This window comes from Pygoscelis adeliae, unplaced genomic scaffold (genome assembly GCF_000699105.1).
Source record: "Pygoscelis adeliae isolate BGI_AS28 unplaced genomic scaffold, ASM69910v1 Scaffold298, whole genome shotgun sequence".
Taxonomy (NCBI): domain Eukaryota; kingdom Metazoa; phylum Chordata; class Aves; order Sphenisciformes; family Spheniscidae; genus Pygoscelis; species Pygoscelis adeliae.
In genome coordinates, this window is record NW_008825303.1 from 3006023 (window position 1) to 3015889 (window position 9867).

Sequence of the window (9867 nt, forward strand, 5' to 3'; positions counted from 1 at the left end):
GCTGGCACGTGAACCTGGCTGCAAGCGAGGAACGAACCTGGATGGCTGCAAAAGGAGGGCGAGCTAACACAGCTCTGGGACCACCTCCGTGCATTTCCACAACTTTGGTTTGTGTATCTGTGGACTCCTTAGTATTCCTCACTTTAAAATAGTTTCTGATGTCCGATTATTTATTTTGCAGTATGCAGTAGCCAAAATGTGCTAACCGTCACTTAACTACACTCAAGTAACTAGAATGTTTATTTCCACAGTATCACATGAGAGCACAGCTCCTTTTGCCAACTTCTATTTCTTAATTTTAATCTTAGCTTTTTCAACAGTACAGAACAGAAAAAACCACTCACGGTCAAATGATAACCCCAAATTAATTACTGTATATGATACCTCACAGGATTTTTGGTGACTATATGCGATGAGAAGATTGACCAATTTTACCTAAGGTTAAAGTTAGCCTGCTTTCAACTCTCACTCCATCATTATTTTTAAACAATTCCATATGAAAAAGCTTACATTGCTGGATGAAATCCTTTTAGCATTTTGTGCTGCTCTGGAGCAGTGAATGAATCAAAATATACATAAAAAAGTCAATTGTAAAATAACTCAAAATGCAAGCATTAGTTTTTTCACAGAAAAGACCAGGAATTTTAAAGTTATACCACAGGACAAAGCTGTAAAAAAAAAAAAAAGAAAAAATTGTCTGCTAGGTTTGGTGGATTGAAGGAACCGTTAGAAATGTTTATTTTTGATGTTGCCTGTATTACAGTTAATGCGTATATGAACAGGCCACTGGCTCCTGTTGGTTTTAACTGTCAGTTATAATCACTTTAAGCCTAAATGTTTACAATAAAAAGGTAAAAGACGTTATTCATACTGGTTGTGGGCTTCAAAGTTGAACAAAATGTATATGAGATGTTGGAAAATAAAGCGTGAACCTTTACGTATGCTGCTTTGAATGATTTTGGTCAAGTCTGTACAACAGTGGACTTCATACATTTAGCAGATTTTTAGTCCACCTCAAATGTAAGCCCAGTGAAAATTCAGTGGTAACTGTCAGGACACAGACTGAAGTAAAAACCCATAAAACCCCTAATATCATAAGATGACGCCGTCATACAAGAAACCTAGGTTTCACATAACTGAAGTTAAGAGAGGAGATTCCTACGGATGTACCTCCTTTTAATTCTCCTATTTAAAGAAGCTTACTCTCTGTGTCTGTAACAGCTGCCAAAGTAAAATAGTCAGTATGGATAAAACCCCTTCAATTAATCACTGAAGGGAAGCAAGGCTTACCGGATTTTTTACATTGGCTTATATAGCTGGGAAAACAGATAGGCTTTCAAACTTTACCAAGTCTCTATATTTAACACAGAAAAACAGGCAAATATTTATATTACGGTCAAACAACCTGCAGGATCTTAAAAAGAAAAGTTTAATGAAATGCAGGGAATTTTCATTATGGGTTGCCATTATGATTTTCAGCTTCTGCCATCAAGGAGTCTCAGGAATTGGTACAAGGTTTTATGACTTATAAAAAAGGTTTAAGAATTTAAAAATGTGGATATATCCATCACAGGAAAGAAAGATCCTAAACAGTGGTACTTCATTGCTTAAAATACACCACTATTTATTAAAAACAGGAATTCAATACAGCTTGATGAGAAACAGCATACTCTGCAGAACAAGTATAAAACTACAATTTCTCCAAGCTTCAATATGAGCAAACTGTTTATATCTGAAAATATATTGTTTTAAAAACTGACTGAGCTAACAAGCAGACAAGCCTCTCTGAGGGTATACATTATAATGTTTGTATATTTGAAATATATACCCCTGATTAAAAACATGGAGCCAAATGGAAGCATGAGTTTTCAAAAGGCTTAGAATATAATCTGTTGGGGTTTTTATTATTAGGATTTAAAAACTATAATCTGTACTTTTTGCTTCTAAATTATTTTATTTAGAAAGAGATGTCAAAATAAAGAGGCAAAATAATAATAAAAGAAGTATAAAGAAGTATTTAGCACCTGTCAGACCTTGTTACAATTCATACTGTCAAGCTGGGAATCACAGTACTGTGTAAAAGTGATGCTTTGAAACCTCTTAGTAATTTCAAGAACAAGTTTCAGTCAGTTTACAGTACTTGCTGGATCTGCTGTCCCTTGGAAGTGGTGAGAAGCACAACCAGCTTTCAGGCAGACTTGCATGCGATTCGCCATCCAGCAGCCAAAACAGACATTATCTTAATTACTGTAATAAAACTGGAAACAGACCAGCCTACTTCCTCGCATATCTGGGACACGACAGTCACTATTTTCCTGGATCAAACCCTATATATCTGCAGCTTTCCACCGCTGCAGCTTGTAATCCACAACTTCATTAGCTGTTGACACAGATTTATATGTATTCCACTACTGTTTTGAGATAACATACAGCAGTAACAATTTAGCTACTGTACTGCTATGACATTCTGTTTTCCTAGATTAATGAGGGAGCTTGCAGACGTTTCTTACATCAAGGAAACAGCAAAATTTTGAAATAGTTGACATCCCAAGAAGCTACATGATTTGAGGGACTATTATTTGCAATAGTCTCCTTATGCACAACTCACTTCCCTCCTTGTGTCTGTGTTGTTGTTAGTCCACTGTACTGCTCTTAGGGAGAAAGTTCTTCCTTAGTGATTAACCCTTACACTGCACTACTGCTGACAGTTTCCTCCTGCTTGTTTGCATTAACTCTGTGGTTAATGTGAATTTCTTCATTCATACCAATGGGCAAAACCGAAATGAGGCATTAACAATAGTCCTCCACAGAGTAGCAACTAAACTTCTTGGACAGAGATCTTAGTTCCAGAGACTATATAGGGAAAAAAGGGATATAGATTTGATGAACACTGGGCAGTACAGGAAAAGACAGGAACATAAGCAAGATCCTTGCTATGCTGATGAAGGATTTGCCATGTATTTTCTTACTTAGTCTTCACTCCTGCTTTTAGGGAAGGGTGAGCTGAGGCAGCATGGCCGTATTTTTATTAACACTCCCTGGATTCCATGCCTGCTCATTGTTTTCTGTCTTGTGTTTACAAGCCAAGCATGCTCCATATGTGTATTCAGGACTCAAGGCTCAAAATAGGCCTTGTATCTCTCATAGTTACAATAATAAACTCTGGAAAACAAGGCTATCGTCCTGAACATTGCTACCGGACATCTGGAATTGGACACAAATTGCAAGACAGATTTATATGGCTGTATAAACCACTGTTATTCTGTATAAAGTCTATTTAATATTTTGCTTTATTTCAGGTTAATAAAAATGTCTCTGTTTTCAATTCTGGCTACTGTTACCCTTAATGGTGAGCAAAAAACAGTTAAGCATTATCATGGCCACAATTTTCAAGCCTGAGTATCAAATGTCAGGTTCATCTTTTGCTCAGCAAACAGAGATAGCTCAATATTCAGACGTGCTGCATTTTATGGTTTCTCACTACATACAATAAGGGACAATACCCTATTTTCAGCTCTCATACTTTTTTTTTTTTAACTCATCAGGGAGAAAGGAGCTCTCACCTCCATTGCTAGCAATGGATGCAACACAGCAAAGAAAAATGGGACTTCCAGTTGGAGGTCTCTAGTCACCCTCACTGATTCTCACTGTGTAACACGAGGGTATAAAAATTACCAAAACAAGGTTCACATGGGGCTACAAGTTATTAACGTTGTCAACAAATGATCTTTTATGCGTATCACAGAGTGTTTGGAAAATGTGCTATTACATCCACAGCAAAACTTCAATTAAAAGAATCAATCTAGCATTTATTAGCCAGTACCAAAAATGATCATTTGAGAAGATCAATATCAAAGTTAAATCTTTTTAAAGACCTTGACCATTAATGAAAAGAAAATCCCTCTCTTATAATAAGATATGTTTATAACTTATGTTCAGAATGGATTCCCTCATTTCAATAACTTTTTATGATGTTAAAATTGAGAATCTCCAATTTATGTTTCTACATTAGCAAGACCTTCCTTTATTGTATCTAACTCCGTGATTTTGGACGTTTTTTCCCCTAAGTCTACCACGGGAATAAAAAAAGTATCTTAGTTTATGTCTTAAAATTTTATCATCTACATTATATCAACCATAGTCCTCATTTAATACTTAATGCTGAGATACATGTATGATACAACTGGAGGCTATTCTCTAATAATCATTATTGTTGTGACGTCTTGCCTGATGCAGAGGTACGTGCAGGGAGGTACTTGACTGAGATCTCTTCCCTGCCTATAAAATTGTTTTCCATGACGTAATTGTCCAAATAAACACTGGGTATCAAACCGGAGCTTGGTTTAGAAACATTCCACTAAATTTGGGAGTTTTGCGAAACGTTCTTGTGAGGAAGACAGGAAAGTCTGGATTGACAGCTTTTCCTACGTCAGAGCTCCAGAAACGGCCTAACATACTTTGTACCCACAGGACAGGATCTCTTAAGTGTTTAAAACTTGAGTTAGAGCGTTTCACTTCTGGCCCTCTGGGGATATCGCAGATTACAGTTGCAGTAAAGTTCATAACAGCCTGGCGGTGTCTGAAAGCAAAGGAGGAGGATCATGCAGTGCTTGGCCATTTCTAGCTCATAAAGGATTTCATTGTTGCAGGCACCGTGGATGGTTTGAGAGCCCTGAGGTGGTCCCGGTGTGTTAGCCACCCAGCGTCTACTGTCCTACCAGCTTCCCGCTATGCCACGCAGTGGCGCAGCATGCTAAGATCTGCACACAGTATAAAGAGCACTCTATAAAAATACTCTAATGCATTTAATATGGAATGACAGCTTTTTATATGACAAATAACAGCCTGAAATAGTTCTATCAGAAAAAAACAAATTAATTTTGTGCCTGCCATGATCACTATCAAGGAGCATAAAGAAGTTTCCAACCTGGAAACATTCTATATAGGAGGATATATCAAAAGAACAATTCAAAATTGCTCTTGCAACAATGGTGAAAGCCTGATATTATTTTGGCAAAACTTCTTTTCATGCTACAGTGTCAGAGCACTGGTAGTACTTACTAGACCTTTTTCCTCTCAGTAACAACTTCAAAAGTTTTATGATCAGAGTGGTTAGTTACTCTGATGTACAGAGGAGTATAATACGGCATGTTTGTTTGGTGCTCAAGCATGTATCAACTGAGCTGGAGAATGAGAAATGCCAGATTCTGACTGAATAGGCTGCATTGCCTCCTACTACTATTTACCATGAATGAAAGAGGCATCTGTACTTCTCACAAAGAGAGGCCGCCTTTTGTGCTGTAGATCATGTATCACACAACGTGTATTACTGTATTGTGACATACTTAAGAATTCAATACATTTGAGCTCTGTTTCTGCCACCTTAATCTGTGTTTGGCAATACCTTTTTCCATTTAAATCACCTTGAATACTAAGGACTTCTGTAACACGACAGAATTACACTCTGCATTCACTTCTTAAATGAGAGTGGGCTCAGGTGATGAAAGACATTTAATTTAAACTGCCCTTCTAGTCAGTTACACCAAAGCTTTTGATCTAAAAGTGAAAGACAACAGTTTTGAAATCTCCAAGTTCATTCCTCTCATTTCTTTTCATGCTCAAATGAAGAATCCAACCTGGAAATCGAGAACAGTCAGCACCTTTGGATAAAATCAAAAGCGTTGCTGTTATATGCAAGTAGTGAGATCAGATACTTCTTGGTGTAACTGTTAAGAAAAATGCTCAACCCTCCAAAATTATTATTTTGCTACAAAGCACAGATGTTCTTGGAAGAAGTACTTGCACAGTGCTGTATTATTCTGGGGTGCAAAGACCTCTATTACTTGGGTGAAGCGTGTGCCTGCTTCAGAAATTGCAAATATTATATTACTCACTCTTGTAGCTAGAACTATTATTCCACTAAGAGAAGGGTAATATTTTTTTTTTTTTTTTTAAACTATGCAGTCGACTTTTGGCAGCGCTGTCCTGGAATGTAAAATGCCAAGTTGGCAGCTTTCAGAAAGGGAAATTTCATTAAGTTGGGATGGTCTCTTTGGGCTCATATTTCTTGCAGTTCTTTTTCCGTATGCCTGTGTCCCTGTGTTACCAGCAACAGCTCTTACCTGCAGCTTTGTTTCTTATTTTATGTTTTATTAACTCTAGTTTTTCAACCCTAGCATCATTTTTCCCTTCAGGAATTTATTGTAAAGTTCCGCCAGCCTTGTCTTTTCCTGAAATGTGTAACAGTCTAATGGTGGTAGGTTCTAGTACGTGCCCCCCAAAAGTTCTGAAATTTTGACTCTGACAGTGTCAGGCTGTCCTACGCTGTAGATTACAGAAGTCCAGATTTGCTGGCAGACACATACCTCATGCTCACTCCCCACAACCCTGATTAGGTTACGATAATGAACATTTTGCATTGGAAAATTCCCTGACAAATCTAGTAACACTTTTCTTTACAGAAAATGTAATTCCCTTACTGACAGTGGTATTTTAAAGAACTAGGCTGCTCTAGAGACAAATCAATTAAGAGTTGATGTTCGCTGATAATAAAATACCTCTTGAAGTCCTTAGGACTGGACACTTAAAATTAGAAGTGATAAAACCCTCTCTGTAATGATGAGTAAAGGAGATAAAGTTTGCAATTCTGATAAATGACTTACAAGAATCAAGACTCAGTGCAGGTAACTAATTACAGTTCAATGGTGAAAGGGTGAGCAGAGTGAATTTCCTGCACTGTTTCTTTACCGGTTATTACTGTGTGACTAAGAACAGTTCCGTTTAACAGCCTCGTCAGAATGCTCGCTTCCGTGAATGCGGTGCTGGCACAGGCTTACAACGGCTGCTGCCTGATGAACATATGTAGAGGTGACAGACCAAGTGCACCTACCTTCCATTGACGGCAAAACATAGTTGACATATTCCATGCAACACTGCTGTGGCATTTTGTAGAAAAGTTGCTATTTTGGGATTCTCATCAACAGGGCCTTGAACGGAGAGGAAACAGCAACACAGCTTGTCTATCAACCCTATGTTCACCACATAACTAGAAACAGAGGAAAAACTGTATTAAAAAAATAGTCCCATGGCAGTTTTGGTAACTTTGCAAAGGAAGTAATTTCTGCTTCTCTACTATCAAACCATACAAAATGCAGGTTATGATTACTTAAATATTCTTTCTGAAAGGGTTCAATAAAACAATTCAAATTACAATAACTTCAGATCTGGCTCTCTGTAACTATCAGTAGTTTTTGTTATGATATCTGTCTGTTGTAGGGTAATTTGTATTACACTGTACAAGAAAGATGAGTGTAAATGTTTATTTTACCATACTCCTAGAAGGACAATGGAATTTTGCCATAGTTAAATGATTTATAATAATCTTGATAGCTCTGCAACAGCACAATTTCTTTTTAGCATGAAGAGATAAACTTTGTAGAACACACTAATTCAAGAAGACAATGATGTTACCCAGATAACTTTTTATTGCAATACGTATATCATAACAACTACTGCCCAGTTGTTGGTTTTTTTTTTCCTTTTTAAAATACATGCAACAGTTAAGAGAATAATAGAACAGACAGGTAACAACCTTCTACCATCAGTATAGAAGGATCAGGACCAGAAAGCCTCCTCAGGAGCTCAACCAAAACTCGACGCAGAGAAAACCATGCTAGTGACTTTTTTTTTTTTTTAAACTGAAAACTCCTCTTTTTTTTTATTATCAGAGTAGATCAGATCATCATTGCTGCATCGGATCACTACTGCTGAAGTTTCTTCTTTAAATTCTAATAGCTTGGAAACCTATGCCAAAAATTTTGCTGTTTGTCCCTGTACCAAGATCCCTCTGTCCACACCAGGTTCTTTCATACTTTGATCATTATCAACTCCACTTAAACTGTGCACACAGATAATTTTTTTTTTTTCCATGTCACTTTGCTGATATCAGCTAACTTCATGTACTTTCCTTTTTCTGCCATAAATGTTCAGCTTCTCAGACTTTACTCCATCTCAACTGTTCATTCCGCTGACTTATGCGACATCAACTTCCTTTGTGGAGACAAATATCCCGCTGCAATCACCTCCCTCCTCTCTTTACCCTCTAATTTTCTTTGTACTTTCCTCCACTCTTATCAAGTGGGAGAAACTTCTTGTCAAAATCAGAACAACTGCTGTTACATCCTGTGTCTCCACCTGACTCAACAGACACGGGGAACCAATCGCTTTCAGACACCATCAACTGATTCACTGTTTTTACCTTGGTGGTCTACACTAAACCATCCTGTTACTAATATTACTCCATCCTACCAGCTGTTCTGTTCTACTTGCTTGTCAAGTCCACTTGTTAGAGATTGCCTCTTTGAGCTTAGGCTTCTTGAGATGGGAACACCACTGGCTATATGGTTCCATGACGAAGTATGGAACACTATTAAATAATAATGATTCTAGTCAATAAATGATACTGATTAGATAATGCTTGTCCCAGGAGCTGTACAAGTATTTATTAAAAATAACTATTCCTTCACATATCTTACAGTCTGATTTTGAAAAACCAGGGACTTTTAAGATTAGGGAAAAAAACCTCTCCACTTTTCAGACAGTGTTGTTGCTCAAAGACAGACTAGTCTTCAGGGCTAGAAGCTAGACCTTCTGCCAAAGTTTACCCTGCTGACACAAAGCTTTTGGAAGCAATGAAAGTAATTAAGAATAAAAATACACTGAATATAAAGCAAGAAGTCTGACTGCAGAATGAAAGATTTTTAAAGCTGCTGAAGTACAGCAGTTAAAAACATTTAAAGACACACGAAGGTTATTAATCGCAGGCTCATTGCTCAGGTAAGTTTGATTCACCTGTTCTATTTAGCAACATGAAAGGTTACCAGCATTAGGTTTCTTGCAGATTTTGATCTAAGCAAACCACCTGATCATACAGGTGATAAGCAAGCTCTCCCATACTAGTAGAATAAATTCCAGGAACAGAGCTGGGTGTTAGATACATCACAGTCGCAGAGAAATGCTGAGTGCTAGAAATCTCGCTGTGAAATAGGAGGGGAGAGGAAGAACTAAATAAAATACAGCTAATACTGATAGATGATTACTCACAAAAAGGCACAACCATTCTCATCAATATTCTCTTCCTTTTTCCCTGGGAACATCTCTACAGTCTGACACCTGCAAAAGTGTTTGTTGTCCCCCTTCCTTTACACCCACACCTGGATACAAAGCGGCTGCTCTTTTGGCAGAGAAGAAATGGATGAGAGTTTTCAGTCTACTGGGACTATTCTTTAATGTCATCCAGAGACAATGAGAAGACACATTTCCCTTCCTTGAAGAATTGAGCATACGGACAAGTGGAATGTCAAAGCTCTCTAATCTATTGCCCCCACCTCTGAGCCTTTTTACCTATGGTAGCATAGTTCCAGTAATTTGGCTACCCTTTTGATACCCAGACAGCGTGTAGATAATTGTTGTTTATGCATCAGGTCTAGTTGTCCCAAACAGAAAAAGAATATTTTCATTTCAACTTTCCTCTCTTTTCCCATCTTCCTAAAACTCTCATTTAATCAACTCCACAAAGACATATGATACAATGACCTGGAGGTGAAAGATTCTCATTAATAATAGAATTTGTCTGTTTTTGACTAGTTTAAAATGCCCTCTCTCTTTTTTTCCTAATTGCGCTATTACCTTGTCATCGTGCCTTTCATTCTCCACTTATAACCAGATCCCCTAAAGTGCCTCAGGTGAGGGACCTAGCTGGATTCTCATGTCTCTTCTTATCTTAAGGGTATGCCTGTGCTTGGCCCAGTCAGTGTCAGATGTCTGTTCAGCACAAATATCAATAAGCAGACCTCCCACCCTCCCAGC

The 9867-nt window shown here is 37.7% G+C and overlaps 1 protein-coding gene across 1 annotated transcript in view; it reads right to left on the reverse strand.

Annotated features, from left to right (window-relative positions):
- The window catches only part of SCAPER (S-phase cyclin A-associated protein in the ER), a 258080-nt gene that overhangs the window by 28366 nt on the left and 219847 nt on the right, over positions 1 to 9867 (reverse strand). The window contains exon 27 of the mRNA XM_009330071.1: positions 6890 to 7045. Within this exon, the coding sequence (XP_009328346.1) occupies positions 6890 to 7045 (156 nt within the window). The remainder of the gene's footprint in view (positions 1 to 6889; positions 7046 to 9867) is intronic.